The sequence below is a fragment of the Eretmochelys imbricata genome, chromosome 10 (genome assembly GCF_965152235.1).
Source record: "Eretmochelys imbricata isolate rEreImb1 chromosome 10, rEreImb1.hap1, whole genome shotgun sequence".
In the NCBI taxonomy this organism is placed as follows: Eukaryota; Metazoa; Chordata; order Testudines; family Cheloniidae; genus Eretmochelys; species Eretmochelys imbricata.
In genome coordinates this window covers 23548371-23573326 of record NC_135581.1, presented here as the reverse complement: position 1 = coordinate 23573326, position 24956 = coordinate 23548371, and the positions used below count along the sequence as shown (strand labels likewise).

Sequence of the window (24956 nt, the reverse complement as noted above, 5' to 3'; positions counted from 1 at the left end):
ATTGAGTTTGGGATGGGAGAAAAGTGGTAGAGGAAGGTGGAATATTAGGAGTATGGAGAACTTGGGTGGGCTGAAGGGATGATTGCTCAGGAGATCGGCTGTCTTAATCAAGGACCAGATGGCCACCTGAGTTTTCCTTTGAGGACTAATTGTATTTTTTTTTAATTAATCCCCATATCTCCTTTTATCTCAAGCATGATGTTTGATTACTGTGATGGTTAGTGTGTCCCAGACTAACAGCCAGAAAATGTGTTTTTGCCTTCAGTGTTCAGTGTAACAAGATAACTGATGCCGGAGCCCAGAAGCTGACTGATAGCCTCAGAAAATGCCCCCACATCAAGAGTGTGGCGTAAGTCTCTGGACTGTGTCATTGTAGCTTAGATCTATAAACTGGGTTGTGATTTGTTCTGATGCTGGTCAGTGGATTCACCATATTTGCAACAGGAACCAAAAATATCACTAGTCCAAAAGTAGCAACTGACTGGACAGAAATGTCTTCACTGCACTTGGTTGGTTCTAACCCCTTCTGTGACAACAAGGGGTAGGCTGTGCCATTTACGCAGCCGGCATAGAGCTTTCCACCATGCAGCTTGCTCCCCGCAATGTACCTGGCTTGCTGTGTGGGCTGGGAGTGGGGAGATGTGACCCACCTCCTGCCTAATGGGGCCACTCTGCATTCTAGGGTTCTTCCCAACCAAAAGGACGCAATGGGAGGCTGATGTTCCACAGTCACAGTCTGGCCCCCAGTGTTTGTACATGGGAACGTACCTTAAAAAGCCAACAGCGAGCGTTAGCACTATAATCTGAGAGGCTAAATACCATTGTTTGGTAATGACAGCATAGTTCAATTAAAACATTTTGATAGTGGTGATTTCATATGAAGTGTAACTGTCAGGGGAAGTGTGTGAGGACAGTAAACCTTTACTTTTCCATTTGGGAATTGCATGCCACCGGTGTTGGAAAGTAAAGGTTTACTGTCCTCACACACTTCCCCTCGACAGCCTGTTATGCTTCATATGAAATCCTCACTATTAAAATGTTTTATTTGAACTCTGCTATCAAGTCAAACAATGGCATTTAGTTTCGTTTTCCTTCGTGTGGCACTGACTGGATTTACATTTCTATACTCGCTTCCAGAGCTCAAATATCAGGCTTAAAAAACATTGCAAATAGCATTTAGTTCACAGGCCCCAAGAAAACTGTGCTAATGCCAGTCTGACACAGCCTTCATCTTCTAGGGGCTGCAAACAAAACAAAGCAATGAAACTTTTGTTAAAAGTGCAGTGTCTGATGCTGAAATGTCTAGTCGAAGCCTGCATTTTAAAATGCACTGCCGAGGGTGTTGGGCTATGGCATTAACTTACTTGGGCACCTATCCTACATCAGGTTTCAGAGTAGCAGCCGTCTTAGTCTGTAACCGCAAAAAGAAAAGGAGTACTTGTGGCACCTTAGAGACTAACCAATTTATTTGAGCATAAGCTTTCTTGAGCTACAGCTCACTTCATCTGATGCATCAGGGATTGTAGTCACATAACTAACTTTAAACTGGCCTTTGCTACAGCACTAACAAATGGACTTACCATTAATTTAATCTTAAACAAATCTGCCCTTATAATAGCTAGAGAAGGGATATTAACCTGGATCCAAACACTCCTATCTGGGGAAATGCATGTCTGGAACTGAACTTTGTGGCTCAGGTCCATTTCTGATAACAGCATTCAAGCTAAGGTTTGTTCACACAAAAAATACATGCTTTCTAAAGTAAAAGCTACAGTATAGGACAACTCTCAAGACAGTTATGAGACCTACTAGCCTTGTCACTGCCCTTTTTATGATGGGTTTCTAGTGCCCTCCTCCCTATGTCCTATCTCCACTCAGGATCCCCACAGGCTCACCAGAACAGGGAGCAATTAACTCTGGACTAGTGCTTTGGAATGTAATGGGGATTTGTAAAATTCATACTTGGGATGAAATCAGATTCTATAGAAATTGTACTAAACTCCTGTACAAATATAGAAAGCACTTTCCGCTAAACCATTTGGTAGAACTCTATAGCAGGGATGTAGTTGTCTGGTCAATTCTATAAACAGGAACTCGAAGCAAACAGTTGAAAAGTTACCATTTTCAGATGTACTCTAGCCTTTTCCTTTCACCTTCTTCTGTGCTTTTATGGCATGCTGTATGCTCCTTCTCACTGGCTGCAGTCTCCCCCTTCTCCCCTAACAACGGTGGGGGAGAGCTGTTAACTAAGGGGTAGAATTAGAAAGTAAGCCAGTTGTGGCTTGCCCGTTGCATTGTGTTCTAGCTAACTTTGCATATGTTAATACTTCACATTACATCAACTTTTTGTGGCGTGTGAGGCTGCCAGTTCTGAAAGGCAGGCAGATGGGCAACCCCTTTTGGTGGCTGACCAATGCTCTGGGGGAGCAGAGCTGTCACTTCTGACAAACCCTCTGGGTCAGGGTTTTTGGTGGGAACTCAGTACTGCTCCCAAAGAGGTGAATGTAACTCATTCTATGACCTGAGCCACAAAGGACTCTCTAAGTGCATGATTTTCCCTTCCTCTCTTTCTTCCACCGAAAAGAATACAGTAAGTCCATTTGTGGTCATTAGAACAAAAGGAGGGAGGGATGAAATGTAACAACTTCAAATATATTTGAAAATGAAAGGCAGCTGTTGCAGAGAAATAGCAATGGAAGTTTGCAAGTTAAAAATTCTGCTAATCTTTTGTTTTCCTTTTCAATTCACTGTCTCTTAGGATGTGGAATCCTACTATTCCCTATGGAGTTCTTGAGCATCTTCAACAGCTAGATTCTAGAATCAGTTTGCTGTAGAATCAGCTGATCCTGAGAAGGTAGCTGAACTATTATTTTTTTTAACCCTGTAATCTGGACACTCTGTCTGGGGAGTTGGTTATTAAGAGGCTCATCGTGTGGGGACAGGGACATTGCTGGGTTACAACAATTCGGGCCCTAAGGGGAAAGAGTCCTTTTTGATGAGGGTGGGAAAAGGCAATGTTTTAAGGGAGTACTGTCAGTTTTCATGGAGTCCTAGAGACATGGGGAAAGGGATCAGCTTTAATGCCAAGATCCTTGTTCTCTCCAGTGAACCCAAGGGAAGCCCTGCTGTGGGGGGAAAAAAACAAAAACCAAATGATAGGAAAGCCAGTAAGTGGCCGGTAGTCACTATGGATCTTACAAAGTTTGAGAGAATAGTCTGTCAACATGTAAAGATTTGAGCTATCTCTTGTTATGCCTTGGGAAAAAATTGACTACATTTGAAATCAGCACTCACATGGTTGCCAAGCCCCACCTCCATGATGGGGTCTAGTTAGAGATTCTGGAAGATCTTCTGAACACCATGCAACACATGCACTGTCCTGCTGCTCTGCTCCACCAAGAGGTTTTCACCAACCCACACGCTCCCAGGATTTGCTCCAAAAACACAATGGGTATTCCCCAAATCCTTACACAGGCAAAGTTGCTTCTTAGGCAAAGTCGTCACTGATTCCTCCCATTTGGTTTGAGGTGAGAATTTCAGGATTAAGCCCACTGTGTAGTGTATTCTTTCAAATGTTGCCTTACAAAGTGGGATCTTCGCAACAGATTGACAGCCTAAATTTTCCAGTTCTACAAACATGTTTAGAAAAAATGTTCACAGTATTTTCTAATGTTTCCTTTCATGCTTAGATAAAAAGCAGAGGATCTAGAGTAGGAAGGCACAGTGGTTTGGAAAGTGGGGGGGGGGGAGTGATTTGAGAAGAAACGACTTGATCATATCTAGTTATTCCCTTTTTCCCTTCTCCAATTAGTTTGTGGCTGGGAGGCAATATGGATTCAGGCTGTAAATCTTAATCCTAGGTGGTTTCTATGACAGTATCCAGAGGGCATCTCTGATACTGTGCTGCTATTCCATACAGTTAACGCTTTACTTGACATCATGCTGCAGGAAGCATATATACTGTTAGCCAAGCATGATATATTCAGAATCTTCCGCTCACCCTCCTGAGTTACCAGACCTGCTCAGAGCACAAAATCTTTATGCATTCTGGTCATTGAATGGCCCTCTTTTCTCTCCATTGCATTTTATTATTAGATACTGTGTCTTTTAGTTTTTTCAGAGACTGTAAATCAAGACTCTGGCTCTGAAGTGTAAAGCAGTTTGCAGACTCTGATTCCACAGTTTGTTTGCCCAGTTCCCTGGCAATAAATTTGCAAGCCATTTTAAAACTGTGTGAGCCTGATTCCGATCTCTCATACACTGAATTAAATCAGAATTATAACCCTACTGACGGCAGTGTCACAAACACCAGTGTGAGCAAGATAGCTTTGATTTCATGCTGATGATAATTGGTGATGAAGCTGAAGGGCACAGAACTAATATTGTGCTTTCATTATTTTACAGGTAATGTTAAGAAGAGGTAAAGGCATTACTGAATTTTCCCATCTTATTTGCTGCTTTATGAATGAGGAATAAAACTAGCAACTACGCTAGCTTTCCTCAGACCTACAGAATGGAAAATTATATTGGAGCTTCTGAGGACCATTGAAAACAGTAGACAATGAGGTCCAAATGCTTGTAGTTAAGCAGGTTCATTCAAATGCTGTTCAAATGGACTGATTCTGCTCCCGTTAAACAAGCCATTAAGAGTTATGTAGGATGAAGCTTCACGGATGTAAAGAAGATCACGCTACAGCCATCACTGTTAAAAATAAACAGGGGGTGTTTCCATCATATAAAACTGTATAATAACCACACTTCCCACACAGCGTGAAGGAATTAAGTCTATGGGAATGGTGAACTATAGCTGTGGGTAAGGTGATTCTTTTTGTGATGCCCACTGTATCTGAAACTGCAGCTGGCATGCTGAGTTTGAACTACCAAAGTCCAGTGTTGGAGTTTGTCACCTTGTAAACACTAGGGTTTAGAACATGAGCAAGATAGCTCAGCCTAAAGATGGAAGCATACTGACATAGAGGCATGAAAATCCCGGCATATTTACCCAATCCTATGAATTTACAGGTGGCAGCGTTTTTGTCAGCTGTTACACTAATCACATCTGGAGTGATAATGTTGCTTTCTTATGGTGTTTCGCCCAAATCTGTTGTTCACTTATTGTTGATGGAGAGCCCTTTAAATAAGATGACAGAAGGGAAAAAAATTACAGGGAAAGGTGAAATTACAGGTAGAAAATGTGAATGACTTTTAACAAAACAGCTTCACAAAAATCCACATACATTTAAATAGGTTCAATCTGCTGCACAGAAATCCTGAAAAATGACTTGTGGAAATATGCAAACAGATTTTTAACTGGTCTTGAATGAGATCTGAAAACTGACATATCTGAATGAATGGAACTGACTATGGGGAAGCTACAGAAAAACCTGAGGGCCCAAATTATTAACACAAAATACATGTCAAACTACACACAATGCTTTTGTGAAGCAAAAGATTTGAAATTGAAAGTTTTGATTTTGAAAACAAATATGTATTCTCTGTCCTATTCATGTTCAGGAATTGGATTCAGAGTTCTCTCACTTACCCTTCCCAACATGATAGTAATAACAGACTGTTCAACAATCACAACTTCAATATGAAATCACAACTTCACATTGTTTCATGGACCACATTTACAGAGTCTCAAAGAACAAGGCGTGCTAGACAAGTCAATTTCAGTGTATCAGCACATGTTTAGCTGCTAGCCTCTGTATTTCCTTATCAAAATTCTGATCCTACTGAATTAAGTGGCGAGATGTTGATTTCCCATTTATTTCAGTTTGCCCCTATGATATTGGAGGGATTTTATGGTTTTCTAGAGACACAGTGTCAGGACAAGCATAATGATTTCCTGTGCAAAGAGGGACTGGAAATGGGAAAAATTAGATTAAATGGGAGAAGCTGGAGATGCCTTTACATACTCCAAAAATTGTAAGGCTAGATTCTTGCACCTCATTCTGGTGTTGCAAAGTAGCTCAAAGCTAGCTCAACCAGCTGCTGAAAACTAGCTCAATCAACTACTTGAAAATTTCCCCTTGGTAAGAGGAAACCCAGAATGGCATAGAGACTCCACCATCTCCCTCGGGTATAGAGACCAAAGTACAGCTGCATTCCAGCTATTCCTGGCTGCTGGAACAGCCCTTGGAGGTCAAAGGCAGCCTGGGGTAGCCTACTCTAGTTTAATCTGATGACCAGTCCTTTGCAGACCCTAAATTCTAGGACAGGTCCTGGTGACTGCACATAGTTACCCATTGGGGCTAATGTTTCTCATTGGAATAGCTTTCCCACACTGTCACACATTGGTTGGCTGATACCAGCCACGTGCAAAACACTTGAGGCAATGCATCTTCCTGTTGACCTTGAAAGGTTAGTGAGACGGTCATCTGGTCATGAGCAACCACAAAACCCTGGTCTCTGCTAACTTCTGAAACACATTCATATGTTCTCATTCCTTTGCCTAAAGGCAGCCCACCTTGAGATGAGCCTTCATGTTCTTTCAAACAACTTATATCTTTCTGCTGACATTTCTCTGTTTCCAGAATCTCTTCAGAGGGGATGAAGAGAGGACCAAATAAAGAAAAGGGGTAAGGGATGATTGAACCAGCCTAAAAAAAAAGGGATGGGGGTGGGATAAGACCAGCTAAATGGAGGTAATGGTGAGAGGGAGACAGGACTGGCGGGAGATGGAATCCAGGCGATTGGAAAAGGAGCCAATTTCTTTATTTTGTGCCAGGCTTTTTAATACCTGGTAGGACAGGGGAAAAACTCTCTGTGGGGGGGAAAAAAAACAAAACCCATCCCTGCTGCCCTTCCCCATTTCATCTTCATGAATGGTTTTATAGTCTTGGGCCAACTCCTGTGTGTTAAATTCCCACCAATATCCGCAGAAGTTCTGGACTGCACATTGGTGGCAGCCCTATGAGTTGTCTTTTCTTAACTAAGTTGTGGCATGGGACAATGGATGCTATTTTAGGGCCATGTTTTGCAACTGCTCCTCACAGAAAGTTATGGCAAGATCTTAGTCAACAGATAGTGAGATAACTGAATGTTACGGAGATTTTACACTGGATTGTATAAAACGTTTCTTAGCTGCACTGGTATGTTCCTTTAACGAGTCTGAATCATGTAAAGATAATGTATAGTTTGTATAAACTCACGTTTTGTTTGTAAACTTTTTAAAATGTAATAAAATTACACATTCTTTTTCCAGTAACTCTTTCATTTGCTAAATAGTTTTGATGTTCTGTTTAAAAGTTACTCAATTAGCTGTTGATTCCCAGTTGTAATGTCAGGCTCAGGACTTCCATCGCCTCAGCCAATGGAAAGCTGAGCAATGGCTAAAGTCCTTTAAAGATCTGGGTCTAAATCCACTGTAGGGAACAATCACGAACTGGCAAAAGGCTGGACGAGATAAGCTAATAGGTTTTCCCCTGGCTTTACCATCAATGAAACACTCACCCAGAGACTGCATCTTAAAGTGGTGTCAGGGTTATCTGCCAAGAATGGGGTCAAGAAGCATGGACCCGTCTTTGGTGTTCCATGAAAATACATTTCTTAGATGTATGGCCATCGGCTTTTTGTGACTGCTGGAACCTCTTTGTGGTAAGTAGGAGGTACATAAGCAGCAGATACATCATTCTCAAACCTAACAAAAGATTGAACTGATTCAATACTTTCTGTGTTTAGACTGCCATTGAATGGACATTGGAGCTAGAGCTCAGCAATTCTAAAACGTGGCCCCCTTTATATCAGTGCCTACATACGGAGTAGTTGCCTAAATCGAGGTCTCCACTGTTGAACATTTTGGCCGAAGTGATTTGCCTGAGATCTGACAAGTCAGGGACTGTCTAGCAAAGAACACAGCTCTCAGCACTCAGTCACCCTGTCCCCAGCAAGGACCCACGCCTGTGAAGTGCTGAGCAGCTTGGCTGACTTACTCTGCCTCTTGCAGGTTCAGTCACTAGCCTTGAAAGCTTTGTTTACGGCACAGAAGATTGGGAACTGGGAGTGACCTATCGCTTCACTTTGCTGGAGAGTTGAAATATGTGATGGAAGTGCAAGCGCGCCCAGGGCAGGGGAAAACCGGCCTTCAACAAGCATGCTGATTGGTTCATGGGGAACCGTAGTATCAGCCTACATGGTCCTGACTGGCTTTGAAAAACTGAGATGGGTGCAAAGAAAATGCACACTTGGCTGCCTGCTGAGGAAAGAAATATTATAACTTCTAATAGCAATAGCACATAGGAAGTCTGAAAAAAAGAGGTCAATTCTGTTATAGTAGCAATGCTCTTGCAGTACATCAACCTGGTTTAGGGGCTGATTTTGCTATTACTCACAGTTTTATTTTGGGGAAATGAAACTGTTCAGCTTTCAGCCCTCATTAGAATAAAAGGGCTTGTTTGCATGGCCCGGCAGTTCGGACTACAGGGGTGTGAACTGCAGCATGTGCTAGCTAGCTCACATTAAGGTGGTCCTGTTGGAAAGGGGATTACGTTAATGTGAACTAGGTACCTTGTAGTTTGCACTAGCAGGATTTGCATGGGGCAGTTACGATGCAACAGTTTGGTGTGCGCTGCAACTCATGCCCCTGTAGTCCACACTGCAGGGTCATGTAGACAAGCCCTAAATTAACCCAAACTATGTCCCTTTTAGTTTGCACAAGCGGTGTCCAAATGGGGGAGCTACAGCACAGTGTACACTACAGTTCACATCCCTGTAGTCCGAACTGCAGGGCCATGTAGGAATAACACATGCCTTTACTAAAGAGTCTTCCTCTCACAGCTTTGCTAATGCATTTCAGTCAGGACCTGCATCATTCCTGCGATTTCAGTTCAGGAAGTATGGTTTTTAAAGTAGTTGTTAATGCAAAAGCTCTAAATGCTATTTGTATTTCAGGTATCTTTCTCTTCCATAAAATCTAGGTTTTAGTAGCTAAAGACTATATAGAACATGGAAGTGGCTTAGGAAAGTTTGATTTCTAGAAAGTACACTAAATTCCTTTGTGTAAATGAAACCAGAATGACCCGTCGACAAACTGATTTGCATACTTTTTAATTGAACAAGGTCAGTCTTCAATGTATTGCTTTTACATGTGTACATAAGAACTTGAATTTAAACAATGTGCAAAGTATCCTGTTAGCTAATTAATCCTCCAGATTTATACTGGATTCTCTCTTGCTGCCCTAATACAAGACTCACAAAATTAAAAACAAAACAAACAAAAAATACCCACACCTTACAAAACAATCCCTTTCTGTAATACTGTTCTGAACCAAATTTAATTTGCAGTGGTTTTAGGCTCTATTCCAACAGCAGAACTGACCTTCTGAACTAACAGCCAGGAAAGTTTTCAACATGTGACCTGATTTGAACTTCATAAACAGTAATACAGATTGCCCATTTGGGTAACATATTTATTCAAAAGTTTATCAAATCTGAGTAAAAGCTTTGTTTAAAGTATGGAGAGACCACTTTTTAAAATGTCCATGAAGGCCATGTCCTAAGGAGGCCCGGTGATGCATATGAATCACTGCAGTTAGTGTAACAACCCTGATCCAACAATCCTGGGGAAAAGTCACAGCTGAAACATTCTGATACTGCCACTTCACATTGTCTTGCCCGTTTTGTCTCCTGTACATTCCTTTTAGTTTTGAACATTCAAGGCCACAGTTTCGTGTTCCATGATTCCAGTCCTGGAACATTTTCAAGTGTGCAACAAACCTATTTGAAAGAAAACCAGATTATTACAATAACACTAGCTCATTAGTCCTTGACTCCCCAGTGGTTTTTGTTTAACCAAAGAGGCACTAAGTGGTGAAGAATAGCATGCAAAAATTTCAAACTAGACAGTTTTGAGGACAATGCTACTTATATGTGTTTAAGGTTGAGACTGTTCGTAGTGACGCCTAGACCAGTTAAATTCCAAAACAAGTAAAGGTCTGAAATCACTCTTTCACTGAAGTCAATGCAACAGTGGGCTGGATTAGCCCTGCAGATAAATCTAACACTTATGCATGTCCAAAATTCATCGGAAAAGAAGCACAGTGCTATTCTCATTTTAAACTGACTTGGAAATCTCTCCTGAGACGCAATGTAAATTCACAAACAAAAGTTTTCTTTAGACAAAAATAGTTTGCTGCTGCCAATGTGGTCACCACAGTATAATACACAAAGTTCAGACAGTCCTTGCCCCAAAGTGCTTGAGCAAAAGTGGGCCAAATCTGTGTGCTGTTCATAGTTTTCACTGCTGTTTGAAGCAGCCAGAGTTTTCTTTGACAACTTTCATAAGTGTTTGTTACATGCATGTAATCAAACTTCCTTTATGCACTAAAATTCATTGTTGCTGGGGTTTGATCATAGCTAACAGTTGTCCTGCGTCTTCAATAGCCATCATTCTTTAGCAGTAATACCTGGACACAGGAAGACTACAAAGGAGTAGGGGTTAGGGAGTAGAGTGGGGTGGGAATTTTTGGATTAAATGGTTTTTCACTGGAAAATGCTGATGCATCAAAACCGAAACATTTCACGGGAAAGGGTGAGATTTGTCCTACCTTTTGTTGGGAAGGTTTCTCAGATCCAGGATGGAATTTCTGATCAAAACAAGGGGGGAGGGGAAGGGAGACACACATACACTACCCAGAATAGCCAATAACCTGGTGATAGAGTGCTGATATGGTTTGGATCCCTGTTCTGCCTAATTTGGAACAGGACTCCAAATGTGTAAAGTCCTGGGATTGGGAATGTCCTAGACATTAGGAACCCAGGAATTGCCAGAATGGATTAGACCCTAGATCCATCTAGTCTAGTATCCTGTCTCACAATAGCCTGTGCCAGATGCTTCAGAGGAAAGTGAAAGAACCCCAAATTCGGCAGATGTGGGGTAACTACTCCCCACATAGGTCTCATCCTGGGTGTCTAACAGATTGTTTTTAGATTAGCACATCATAATGGATGGCTAAGTACTGCAGACCTCAATAGCAGATTTCCTTTTTAAAAAGAAATCCCTACATTTGGCAGGCTATCGGGATCTCTTTCCAGAGAATTGCTGTGTAATCCTGCGGCGACACACTGTCCTGACCCTAACAACTATGACTACAGCACTTTTGTGGCAGCTTTTCTCCTAATATGCTAAATGAGGCATTCTGTACATTAGAAATGCAGATGTATAAACTACTGTCTTTAGCTATGATTTTTAAGTGATCTCAAAACATATCTGCCTCCTTAAAATACAGTAATAATAACAGGAAAATGCCCTTTTCATTGTAAACAGAGGAGAACAAAATTGAGGTGCTGTATAACTTTACATACCAATGCTAATTCAAGGCCTAAGCCTACAACACCAAAATAATGCCATGGACGTCAAGGAGCTACTCACATGCAATAAGGGATTTCAGGATCAGGCCCTCATAAACACTATCAACTTGAATATGGCCCCCAAATTAAATTTAAATTAAATGAAAACAAGCGTCTATAAAACTTAAGACTAATAGAACCGCTACAATAAATTGTTTTCAGAGCTCCAAAGGTGCAGTGGGAAGAACCTGAAAGTGAAAAGATTCAATTGCTTAGTATTTTTCTCATTTTGGAGAAAGAGCACCGGGACAATGAAACTGGACGCTTACCATTCTTTTCTAGACATTTGGGATTTTTTTTTTTCTGATGTGGGTAAAGAAATGAACTTACCTTTGTCATCTTCAAAATCTCATGTTTTAAACTTCAGGGTCCATGAGTGTAAGAAAATGAGAGCGTACATTCACAAACCCTTTTTCTAATACAACATATCGTACATCGTAATGGGTGTAGGAATTAGCCATTCAAAATGCATGAATGGCTGTCCTGAACTCTTCAGACTGTGATTGGAAAGGTAATTTTTCAAAGCTTGAGAGAAGGATTTATAGCTTACTTATCAGTGACTTTGATATTGCTCCACAATTTGCAAACATAAACTCAGTTAGCAGAATGTATTGATTTTGTGATGTCAATGAGATAGAGAAAGCAAGCAGATTATCAAATTGAGATAATCCAGCATTTATCTGACACAATATATCCACTTCTCATACTGGTAGTTTCACTAGTATATAAGTAACTGTTACCTAAACAAATATTGTCCTTATGTTCACCTCTCAAGACTGGTAACTGGTAGCATTGTTGTAACAGGCTGGCAATGTTTATCTAAAACAACCCTATTCTGTTAGCAGGTGTTGATCCTGATGGGAAAGCGTTATATGAGTTCTGCTGACTCACCGAAGCAGGTGACTTCCATCATCTGGATATAAGTGAGGTGGTAAGTAGCTTGCTAGGAAGGGAGGGCCTCTAGTGTGGAAAAAACAATACTGAGAGAGGATCACCAAGCAGATGGAGGGGCTTTGATCTAATATTTATTATCTTATTGCTATTTCTTTGTTAATAAAACCAAACCTCCTGAGGGGGCTGGGGGATGATTCTGGACTTCATATAACATATGGACTTTATTTGTACAGTGTGTTAGGAAAAGTCCCTGCTCACAACTGCATGCAAAAACCTATTCATGTGTGTACCTTTCTTTTATGGGCCATTAAGTCTACCTTGCAAGAGTAGGCTGATTTTGTCAGAGAGCAGCTCTTTTCAAGCATGACTCTTTGAAAATCCCATCTTTTCATTTTTCTCTCTGGCTGCTACGCATTTGCTTAATTTTGATCAAGACTGAGGGAGTAAGAGTCCCCAGAGATAATAGCTTTGCTCTGGTAGGTGGGGCTGCAACCAAACCTGGTACTTCTGGTGTTTGGCTTTCCCTGTGCCCACAAGTGGCCTCTACATACAACTTTCCAGAACTTGGGAAAGGAATCAAAATATCTCTGCCTGCAACTGGGTGCTCACAGTTACCTCAGCTCCTGATTCTGTCTTCTAGACAGTCAGAGTACAGGTCCCATCTCTCCAAGATGCCCAAAAGTGGTAAACCCAACATAACAGTTACCATACCCAAACCTAGAGCCTGTTTGTTCCCTTCCATCTGCCTTCCTCCCCACAATAAAATGCCTGGGAAGGGACTTGGGACAAAGGACGTTTAAAAAGTGATTTGGAACGGAGTGTGGATCATCATTACAAAGGGGTGACCCTAAGGGCCTGGTGATCCAGCCATGAGGTACACAAGGCAGTTCATCTCATATTAGGCATGATCTCATTACCTTCCTTTTCTTTATTTAGGAACTTATGTTGATCTCCTGTCTAGGGTAAATGTTATTAAACAGACACAATTAATCTGATCATTATCATTGACTGTATTATAATGATTTAATTACAATTTACCTATATTTCACATAACCTCTAACTTCAGTTTGTCCTTCTCTTTTTTTAGAATCACTGGACCTGCCAAGAAACTGTTATGGGAATCAGTAATATTGCAGGACAAGCTGCCTGGTTTTGGTGACAAAAATAAATACATCAGTAAGTCATGCGCCAATCTTGCTTCACCGTCTCCTAATTTATTCCACCTGACCTAACCTGCCTTTGTTAGGCTAATGTGCGAGAAAACTATCAAAGGGGATTCAGTACCATAGCTAGAGGTTAATCCTGCCCTCACCTGGTATGATTCCGTTGGAGGCAGGATTTTGGGAAGTGATGCAAGGAGTTGGTCAGATACTGAGATATTATAGTAATGGATGAAGGATTTTTTAAAAAACCAACTGTATGGGATGGTATAGCATGGAGCCCAGCTCTATAGGGGATTGGAGTCTTTGTATGGCTGTGTGCCAAGGTGTATGGATGCATAGAAGGTCAGGCTAAAGGATCCACTGCTAGGCAGATCCTCTGCCAGCAGAGAGGGGGATTTTAGGACTCTGGAAACTACGTCAGCCATTAGGCTGGAATAGACTCTGTAGAGCAACCTGCTAGGGGACAAGTCTTCTCCTTTCATGGAGATCGCCAGATGAGTTTGGGAGAGAGGATTTCCTTGTGAAGGAATCTTAACCCACCTGATCATCAATTAGAAGGAATTATATTTCACACTCACAGGAGATGGAAAAGCAGTACTAGGAAGCATGTCTTTTGTCTAATGCGGTATTTCTCTACCGAGTTTGTCTGCCATAGGAATGAGTTAAAGAGAAACACTACTGAAGAGTAAGGCTAAGATTTTGTCACTGATATTTTTAGTAAAAGTCATGGACAGGTCACAGGTAATAAAGAAAAATTCACAGAAGCCCATGACTAAAAATGTCCGTGACAAAATGGGGAGGGAGAAGGCCCCAGCACCTACCACTGCTGGGGCTCTGAAGTCCCCCACTGCCTGCAGCAGTGGGGCAGCTGAGGGGTCCCCAGGCTGCCCGCTGCCTGCAGAGCACACTACCCTCGGCGGCCAGGAGCTGCAATCAGAGTGTGTCCTCCCCGCTGCCCACAGTGGCCGGGAGCTGCAGGGTCCCCCCACTGCCTGCAGTGCTTCAGGGCTGAAGTCATGGAGGTCTCTGGAAGTCACGGATTCCGTGATTTCCACGACCTACATGACAAAATCGTAGCCTTACTGAAGAGATCTATAAAGTCCTATTACAGTCATCAAACACTCTTTATAACCTTGCTATTTAAACCAAGGACAAAGAACAGATGGAATAAGTTTTAATAAAGAGTTTAATTCGTCAATGTTTATCTGTTTAGTGATATTTTCCAGGCTGAACTGAACATTTTTGCTGCACTATAGAGAATATAGGTTTCAGAGTAGCAGCCGTGTTAGTCTGTATTCGCAAAAAAGGAAAGGAGTACTTGTGGCACCTTAGAGACTAACCCATTTATTTGAGCATAAGCTTTCTTGAGCTACAGCTCACTTCCACTGAATGCATCCGATGAAGTGAGCTGTAGCTCACAAAAGCTTATGCTCAAATAAATTGGTTGGTCTCTAAGGTGCCACAAGTACTCCTTTTTCTTTTTATAGAGAATATAGGGATTTTTATTTTAGCATGCTATATATGGAGCAAACTCTTCTTTTTTACTCTTGTGCAACTCCAGTGAGTTGGCCTAGACATAACAGAGCAAAATTTGTTTGAGCCTGTGCAGTTATACTACCAAAGCACACAAGAGGGCTGCCTCACGAATGTTTCAAATATAGCTATAGGCCGCTAGACCAAGTTAGTAATTTATAGTAGCAGATATTAAATGGTGTGTGAATGATAGAATTGACCAGCATATTCGAGTCTTGCCTCTCTATTCAATTGTTTAAAAAATAATCTATCCTTCAAATGTAATTTGAACCTAAACTTTAGTGATGGAAAACAAAAGGGGGCAAATCTTGTTGAGATCTTATAAATGCAGTCATCCTACTTGCTATAAAAACACCAGCAAGCATATAATGGTTCAGCTGCGAAAGCATAACACCAATATATTAAAAATAAATAAGTCATGCTCTTTTTGCTAATTCTGTCTTTGAAGTTGCTGTTCCTTCCAGGTCATAACAATGCAGAGGAAATGATGTGTCTTTATTTTGTATCCAGCACTGTATTCCTTCTAATTCCTGATATAATCCTGAAAGAAAGGGAGAGCTTAGAATTGGGCATACCACCATGCAGCCTCTTCCTGTCTGTTCAGACCACCATGCAGCCTCTTCCTGTCAGTTTGGCAGTTTCATTTTGGTAAGGTCAGATTTTTAAACCTCTCAACATCCACCAGATGGTAGAATTTTTATTTGTTAAGATCTATTTGGGATCTTTGACAGAATGGTTAATCTCTTAACAAAACCTTAGGAGAAAAATGCACTTAACTGGCCACGTGAAAAGAGCATGGTTTGTAAATTTGAAAGGCTAAATTCTGACCAGTTTTTAGCTGATACTGACAGAGAAAAAAGAAATTGACCTTCCCAGATTAGGCTCTCCACAGATTTCCAAAACTTGAATTGTGTTTCTCTACAGACTTAACACAACTGCTAGTTTGTTTAAACTGCTTGTTTAGTGTTTAACACAGTACTCTATGTAACAGTAAGAATGAAAAGGAGAAATAGACTGTCCATTGCGCACAGCTGGATAGCCTCAAAGGAGACCATGGAAAACTCTCACCTACCTTCTTTAAAGGAGGTGGCAGACAACATACCTAAACTTCCATGCCTGTGAGGAGAAAGGGAGCTTATAATTAGCATAGATTAACAGAAAAATGTAGCCATCTCTGGGCAGTGCTTGCTTGATTGGGACTCTGGGTTTCCCAAATAAACCCTCCATTGCTATGAAGTTTCAACACCCTTGTGTGGCGATAGAGGCAAGAGATCTAAGCTGCCCAAATCAACAGGCTAAGCGTCTGTAAACACGACTCGTTTCTTCAAGTTTAGAACTACTGATTGCCATCTGAAAGGGAATATTAATATAGTCCTTTCTCCTAAAGAAATGATGCCTTTTTCTGTGAAGGATTAGATTGGATTCATTCCTTTATTCCTTTGACAATAAGGCTATTATACCATGCTAAATGGCACTTGTCCCCTCTCATTAAAGTGAGCTGGTGACTTAGAGTGTATTTGCTTAGCAAAGGACTCTAACACAATAAATATGAAAATTCCTTAAATAAGTTTGCTTTTAAAATCACTTGTGCTCTGGTGCTTTTTAATAGATGAAAACGCTCCGGGCTCAAGCATTTTTGATCCTAAACTCAATCTTCATTTATTTCCTCTGCCTCATTTACCTTTGACTCACATTAACAGTAACTTTTGGAAAGCTCATAAAACATTTGCCTCCATTCCTGCAATATGCAACTGAATGTGCTCGTTCTAGAAAATGTCTTGGGACCAGGTGTCAAACCAGTGCATGGAGATGTTTGACGGGCTGTAGCTACTGTCCTTGAGGGGTCAATCCAGTTCAGTTAGCCAAGACTTTGTCTTCAGGTTCTACCTAGGGCAGAATTCCTAGTAGCTTGAGCTGAAATTGAATAGTATCTCTATATGGGCTATATTTTGGCTAAGATTTTCAAAGCTAAGGGATCTGAACACTAATTCCCTTTCATTATAATAAATTATAATGGGAATTGGGCCTCCAAATCACTTACACGGCTCTAAAATTCTCAACTATTGCTCTTAAAGCCTGCTGTTACCACTGATGGTAGGAAATGCCAATTAGACTAGAGTGTGACAGATATGGCAATTTCTGTAATATCCTGCACAAACCTTGTTGAATTAAGTTTAAGTATCTTTGGTGTCCATTTTGTATTAAAAATGCAAAGTTTATGTATAAGTGTGGGGTTGTATGTAATCTCTGGGGTCAAAGGTAAACCTTGGGAAGTGTTATGACCTTCACAGGACTCTTTTAAACAATGTGTCAGACAAACAAAGTTAAGTGGAATGCCTAGGAAATATCTGTGGGGAGGGGAATGCAAATTACCACCTCCGGTCATGCAAAGACCCAACCTTTTGAAGCTTCGCCCTGAGAGGAGACCATTGTCTGGCTGGTTACCTACTCACCGTGTCTGCAGATGCATGCACGTTGGAGAACTAGTATGGAAGAATGAGAATGGTGAAGATCACTTAAAAAGAAGACTCAGATTAGGTGCTGCAGCATTCAGAAAACTGCAAGCTCTAGAAGGCTAAAGACATTTTGCTTAAAATGAAAATCAGCATATTTGAGAGAACTGCCATGCTGATAAAGCTATACAGGTTGTAATGCTGGCATATGAGGAAAGCCAAGGAACTAAAGATATTGACTGCACAAGTGAATTAGCTAATAGGAATATTGAGAGATTCAAGACAGCAGAAAATAAAAAATGAAGTGACAAAAAAATGGCTAGGGCAAGAAATAATGCTGTTACGGGAGCTTCAGGAAAGACGACTGTGATGGATCAGACCTGTGTCAAGAATGGACCTGGAAAGGATATCACACGCAGCTATACATACCAGAGTGAGCAAGGAACTAGAAAGAGAGGAAGATCAAGAATCCACTGGACAGACGTCGTGTAGAATGACATAAAGCTAAAACATGTAAAGATGAAGGAATCTCTGAAGCTGATACAAGCCAGAAAGCAGAGGAAGGGCTTCCTTCAGCCCCACTGGCGCTGCTGAGCTGATCGACGGGAACCAAAGAGAGAAGAGTTTTGATGCTGTCAGCGGGAATGGTTACACCCTCCTGCCCCACCTTCTCACCTAGTGTGCCTGTTTTACAGTTAGGGGAAACTCAGGCCCAAGTAAGTGAAGTGACCATGTTCACACAGTACGTCAGGGGCAGAGACAAGAGCCTAGCTCTTCTAATTCCCTATCCAATGCCTTGTCCACTGAACCACATTGCCTCATATAAACAGGGCACTTATTTTTAGTAGGCACTTTGTGTGTGTATAGCACTGCTATTTAAAGGATCTTAAAATAATTGCATAGGCAGTCCCATTTACAGACGGGGCAGAGTCCATGGGAGAATGTGGAACAGAACCCAGAGGTCTTATCCTTCACATTAAACTAATGACGTTATAACAAGCTTTCAATTTACACAGCTGTGTACAAATAATAAGAAATCTCTTGGCTTTCATAAATGTAACATTTAGTGCTAATGATTAAAGAGAGCTAACATTTGTAATCCCAAATTGAAGTAGGAGCGAACTAAGCTATTCCTTTGACCCTGATTTGGGATTTAAAAACTGGTATGCAACTAAAATGTTGCATTTCAGATTTCTGAACGCAGGACTTTGCTCATAAAAAGGAATTAATAATAATCCAGTGATACTAAAATTTTCTTATTATGCTGTTATTGTATATAAAGTATTATATACATTATTTTTCTATTAAATATTTTTGCTGACTTTGATAACCTCATGATGAGTCACATTTAATTTTCAGGGATGTACAAAGAGAAGAGCAGTTACACAATCACATTCCAGTAGACCTCAAGTACATCACAGAGCTCAGAACACTCAACCTAAAATAACAGATGACACCGAGCAATTGCAGTTGCAATTCAGTTTACGTAGACAGGATTCTTAAAATATGCATTCTATTTAAATAGGACAGGAAGCTTTTTCAAGGTGTTTAGTGCTGTAACTCCCAAGCCCTGCCACCTACATGAGAGGATATAGAAAAGTCAGAGTTCTCCAAATAAATCAAGTGTAGTAGACTCCTCTAAGGCCCCACTTCTGCAGTCCATAAAAGTCTGTAACTCCTGTGATAGGGTGTATTTGCCACATCAGCCCCTGAGAGGGTAAATTAGGCCAGGGAAGCCTAACTGACCAATTAAGTGTCCAGTAGGGGAGAGCTATAGGCTACAAGGAGGCCACTAATTAGAGGCAGTCGCAGCTGAGCTGGAACAAGAGGAGCCTGTAAAAAGCCCAGGAGCTGCAAGTAGCAAGGAGACCATAGTTGCCCCTCTGAGGGGAAGGAGAATGGGCTGGCAAACCCAAAGAGAGAGCGGAGCCAGTGATGTAGGAAGAAGACCAGGGAAACAGCAGCAAGGCCTAGCACAGTACAGGCCTTGGCTGCATGAGATAGGGTCCCTTGGCCAGAACCCAGGGCAGAGGGTGGGCTTGGGTTCCCCTGACACAGAGAGTTGGAGATGTCAGCTGGACAGCTGATCCACAAGGACTATGACTTTACCCAAAGGGGAGGAACTTAGTGACCTGGCTGGAGGGCCAAGCCACAAACAGGAAGCTGCCACTCCAAGAGGGAGAGACAGGCTCCAGAGAAGAAGGTGGGTAGAGACTGCTGAGGAGGGTGAAGCACTTGGCAGAGCTGACCCCCAGAATGGCCAGGGAGAGGCACCGTGAGAGGTGTCAGAATCCCATCACACTCCCTCTGAAGCTAATGGGAGTTTTTCATGAATATTGGCTGCAGCATTAGGCCTTTAACTGGGAAGCCCTAAGACTACTGTCCCAAGGGAGAACAAAATCTGGAAACACTTAAAATTAAATAAAATATTACAGATTTTAAAAGAATGCTAAATTACTTAATTTTATATCTCTGTTTTATACTTCTGTATTAAATGACCCGGATTTAGAATGCCACACCATGTTAAACACCATTTAACCACTTGGCACAGGCTAAATTCATCTCCATTAAGTAGGATTTATACTAACAATGTTCTGATTAAGCAGCACTTTATCATCCTCTGGAATTCAGCTTAAAACATCCCTAGAAAGCAGGTGTCCTGACCAAGTGCTGTATAAGAGATTTTTCTCCTGTCTAGACAAGGACACACAATCGGAAAACTAGACTTTCTGTAAGACCTCATTTTAAATGAGTACTGGCCACTAACTGGTTCCTTTTTATCTGTACAAGAACAGAATGATGATGGAAACAAAGGAAGGCTGCCAAGCTTTATATGTACACTGCACTTTGTTACCACTAGTCCGTCTAATACAGCTCTTACTTTTTCCTCTCTACAAACATAATAATATGGAAAATGCAGGGAAAAAAAGCAAGATGACAAGCTGTTTAAAATAAAAAGCCCATTAATTAAGAGAAAAATCTCTGGACTGGAACATTTGCGACAGAGGCAATGAGTTTAAACTGTGAGGAAGAGCAGTGTTCTTCATGTGCCTCCATGCTGAACTCAAAGAACAATTAAGCAATGATTGTGATAGGCTTTAGCAGCAATCTGACAAAGTCTTCCTTGCATAGGAAGATGGTGCTGCTGACCTGAGGGCTTGAGCAGTGGAACTGGATTGAAAAGAAAATAGGGGAAATCCTTAAAGGTGGTTTTGCAAGATGCAGAAGGATGAAAACGTAAAACCAGAATATAATATGTTAATCACAATGGGCCCTGTTCCTGGCCCCACAGAAAACCTTGATTAAACTCCCATGCACATCAATGAGATCAGGATTGGGACCATGTTATAATTTTATGTTTAATGGAAAAGGTAATGCCTATGTACTAGTCAATTCTGATAGCAACTCTGTGCCTCATCTTGCTGAGTTTTCTGTGAATTGTTCTGTGCCACACACTTCTGGGGCAAGGCAGGAGGACTGACTCCCTATACCTATGGATCTCCCAAGGTAACTCAAGATCCAGGTAGAGCTCAGAATTCCTTGTGTCATCCCTCCTAGGAAATCACCCTTCAGCCTCATGCATGCGTGTTTTTGTTTCACCGCATGGAAAGAGATAATGCTGATAAGGTGAGCAGCACTATCTTGTACAGAATTCCCATAGGTGATGCTCTGAGTACATGCAGAGGGGTTTCTGCAGGAGCAACAGTGAGCTTGTTGCCTTTTCTTCCTTTTATGCCCCATAGTGCATTCAGCCAGGTTTTGCAAACCCCTGTTTATGGAACCAGAAGGATATACTATGATTATATAACACCATTTTTCATTTTACATAGTATCCATCCTCCTGGAAGATCTCAACGCAATTCCTAGACTGTTAGCTTTGGTGGGAGTTATGTACAAATACCTGGGGACATAATTTTACCCTGTATATAAAAGGGTTACTCATCCATCACTTAAATGCTGCCAATGATGGGGACTGAAAGTCAGCTCCTGTAACATTGCACAGCTTCTTGGAAAGGAAATGAAGAACAATTTCTGCACCTTAAACTTCAGGGGGAATATAGAATGGCAAAATATAATTGCACAAGCTGGGCCTGGGTCAGTATACAACTAGCAAAAATAAAATGTGTGGGATCTTTTTAGGATTGCCTCCTATTGACATTTGTGGAAGTTGGAGAGAAAGCTGAGCACTTACCAGGACTGAGCCCTTAATTATTATGGATGGCCACTAGCGCGATTTGTTCTGTGCTGACTCAGCAAAAAACATGCTATCCACTGAACCACTAACAATACTTCCTGCACTTTTCCATGTAAGTCTCCTGACCAGGCCCAATTCTGCTTCCGTAATGTAATCAGATTACTGCTGAAGATGATACAGAACTCATTGCTCAGTCTTGCACCACGCAAAATTAATTTCTTCTTTGGTAAGAGACAAAGACATAATGAAAGATAGTTTTTAATATTTGTAAATTGTTTAGAGACACCTAGTTTTATAGAAAGAAAAGGAGTACTAGTGGCACCTTAGAGACTAACCAATTTATTTGAGCATAAGCTTTCGTGAGCTGCATCCGATGAAGTGAGCTGTAGCTCACGAAAGCTCATGCTAAATAAATTGGTTAGTCTCTAAGGTGTCACAAGTCCTCCTTTTTTTTTTTTTGCGAATACAGACTAACGCGGCTGCTACTCTGAAACTAGTTTTATAGGGAATTTTGTATAGTATTCCTTCATGGCTGCTATTATGAATGTTAACAAAAATTCTGTCGCAGTTTCCCCTTTTCATCTTTGTAAATGCTAAAGAAACTCAACTGATATTTCTGCAAAGATGCTCATTTTTATATATATATTTACATATGCTATTGTTTAGATCAAAATCCTGCTAGTACGTTTGGTAATAAGTTTCCATTTTAAAGTTTGATTTCTTTAACATACGAAGTTTGGCTAATTTGACTACACACATGGACTCCTGATTAAAAAGACTGAGTTTCTTAATGAATCACTTTTCAATATTTTTTAAAATACTGTACCTTTCATAATTGTCTTTACTCCTTACAATTTTCAATTGTTTAGAATAAATCACAAGTACTAGAATAAATTAAGTTGACTAAATGATTTCCCTCCCCTAAAATGCTTCATGGCTGACTAATATGAAATCATGTATTAGTTGCAAATAACAGTTAATTGTGTAGGTTTCACATTTATCCAGGATGAATACAAATAGGCTTTTTAAAAGACGGGTACTGATTCAAAATATTTGTCCTGCCCCAACTAGAATTTCTGAGTCTTTAACTGACTGCTGTGGCCTTTCTAGGCCAGAGTTATAAGTTGTGGTCAGAGCCCAGGAAGTTTTAGGGGCCTGATCATCACAGTTGTTGAGTCTAATTGAGTCAATAGGCCCTTCAGGGGATCAGCACCTAAAAATAAGTCCTTTAAGGACAATACTATATATACCAGTCAGTGGGGGACAGCAGTATTGAGACTAGAACCAGTTTTTGCAATTCTGTATTCCCTTGCCAGTGAACTAAAGGAGCTGCTCTGTTAAACTGGAAGAGGCTGGAGCCAGGAACCAAACAATTAAATGCTGCATTCTGAAATCTGATTAGAGGAGTGTATATGTATTTGAATTATGTCAATTACAAGACATGCTGCCAAACGAACGCCAGACGGCTCAGTGTGAACCACTACCCCGAGTTTAGCGTCAAACGATCTGTTTTGAAGCAACACAGAGATCACCCATCTAGACAGAGCCAAATTCTGTCCTCAGTTCAAGTCACTAGGGTTGGTTGCACACGCTTGCAGATGAGGGCAGTATCTCATCCCCACGAGTGGTGCACAGTTACAGACTCTACCATATCGACGTAGTGTGGAAAGGCCACCAGCTCACACATGGGATGCAGGATTTAGTTTTAAAACGCTCTCCCTGTTTTCTAATCTATGTCCAGCTCCCAGTCGCATCGGAGTGTAAACTCCTCGCACAGCCAACTCGTCCTTCCTTTCGGACTCCCTGCAGGCTGCAGTGTACGCCAGACTTTGCACCAGGAACAAATGGAGACCTGTGCTTGAGTAGTAGATATACACTGCGCTCCCGAAATCGCGCCCTCCTCCCAGCCCAATGCGTATTTACATGAACGTGAGCAAAAAATTAGCCAATACCTATCCACACGTGCCAGGCCAGCGGTTATGGGGAGGGGGCTGTTTCCGGAACTCGGTTAAGCCTCCTACTAAACAGAATGGTACGCTGGGTGACGGGGGCTGGGGACAGATCCCCTAAACTTCCGGTTCTGCAAGTTCTGATGGTGAGGATACTAACCAAGCTGGAAGAAATGACTTACAGCGCTTTGGAGCCCAGCAGGGCCCGCTGTGTCTGCCTCCAGCTCCCCACCGGGGCCTCCGCCGCAGCCTCCAGTTCCCATCCCATGAGCAGCGGCAGGTCCTAGGCACCTCAGCGAGAGGCAGCAGCCCCCCACTGACACTTGCATTGGTGGGGCCATTTTGGGCACACGATGCCGCGCTGAGTGAAATCAGATGGAAGGACAGCAGAGGGGTCTGGTGATCCCTTAGCCATGGCTACCAAGAACAACAGAAGCCCTCCAATTCTTGCCGTGTGTGTGTGGGGAGGGTGATTCCATAGTCACTTTCTGCACTCTTTTTGCTTGTTATTCCAAATACCCATCAAACACATCCAGCTCACTGTCCGTGTCATAGAGCACTGAGCCAGGGTCTGAGAGCACCCCCAAATCCACCAGAGCCTGGTCCATGTCTTCAGGCAGGAACACGATCCCTACATTGAGGACGATATACTCCATCAGGAAGGCATAGTAGAGAATTAGCACATTGACAAAGAACAAGCCCACGTAAAACATATAGGGCAGCACCAGCAGCGCATGGAAGGCCCAAGACTCCAGCGAATCCAGATGTGCAGAAACTGCGGCGGGCATACAGCTGTGCTGAGTAGAACTGCCTCGGCTCTCCAGAGGCCGGGGCTGGCTGCTGGTGTGCAGAGGTGCAGAAACAGCTGGCGCGGGCGCCCAGCTGTGCAGAACCAGCAAGCAGAGGGTGGTCGCTCAGATTAGCGGAAAACGCTGCGTCGCGGCGGGCGCCCAGCTGTGCAGGGGGCCAATACACAACGCAGCTTCAAACAGAGGGTAAAATAAGAAACACGGAATGAGTGCTAATAACCCCAGACCGAGAGAGGAGAGGGGGGTCCTTCCACGGCCCGCAAGGGGAGCAGGAACGGCAAATCCCCGAAGAGATCCGCTTGATCCACTCCCCCCTAATTCCCGTGCAAGAATGTGGCCAGATTTGGCTTCAGAAGCACTGCCGCAGCCCAGCCTTTGGAGGAAGCTTCTTCAGAGACATTTCCCCGCGGCTGCTGCAGTCCTGCCGCTGGCTCTCTCGTCCTCCCGGCTGCAAACTTTGGGGGAATAAAGGTGCAGGCTCGCTCTTGTTGTTGTTAGGACTTGCCTGTAGTCAGCGATCCCACCCGCCGCCAGCCTCCGCAGCAGGAACCCCCCTCCCCCGTCCCTTACCCCTCCTCCTCCTTCCCCCCCACCTCCTGCCTCCGCTGCAT

General features: G+C 42.2%; 2 protein-coding genes across 3 annotated transcripts in view; one reads left to right on the top strand and one right to left on the bottom strand.

The window, feature by feature from the left end:
* Nucleotides 1-7210, top strand: part of CIITA (class II major histocompatibility complex transactivator) — a 60907-nt gene extending 53697 nt beyond the window's left edge. For both annotated transcript variants that reach the window (XM_077828609.1, XM_077828610.1), the window contains exons 20-22: nucleotides 266-349; nucleotides 2759-2854; nucleotides 4405-7210. In XM_077828609.1, the coding sequence (XP_077684735.1) occupies nucleotides 266-349; nucleotides 2759-2834 (160 nt within the window). In that variant the 3' untranslated portion in view covers nucleotides 2835-2854; nucleotides 4405-7210. The remainder of the gene's footprint in view (nucleotides 1-265; nucleotides 350-2758; nucleotides 2855-4404) is intronic.
* Nucleotides 7211-9032: 1822 nt separating this feature from the next.
* DEXI (Dexi homolog) lies at nucleotides 9033-24871 on the bottom strand. Its single transcript, XM_077828636.1, has 2 exons — nucleotides 23719-24871; nucleotides 9033-9717 (listed from the first exon to the last, which is right to left on the bottom strand). The coding sequence occupies exon 1, from the start codon at nucleotides 24322-24324 to the stop codon at nucleotides 24043-24045; it is 282 nt and encodes a 93-aa protein (XP_077684762.1). The 5' UTR covers nucleotides 24325-24871; the 3' UTR covers nucleotides 9033-9717; nucleotides 23719-24042.
* Nucleotides 24872-24956: the final 85 nt, after the last annotated feature.

Excerpts from the sequence above, each read along its gene's own strand:
- DEXI (XM_077828636.1), bottom strand. The coding sequence starts at position 24,324 with ATGCCCGCCGCAGTTTCTGCACATCTGGATTCGCTGGAGTCTTGGGCC.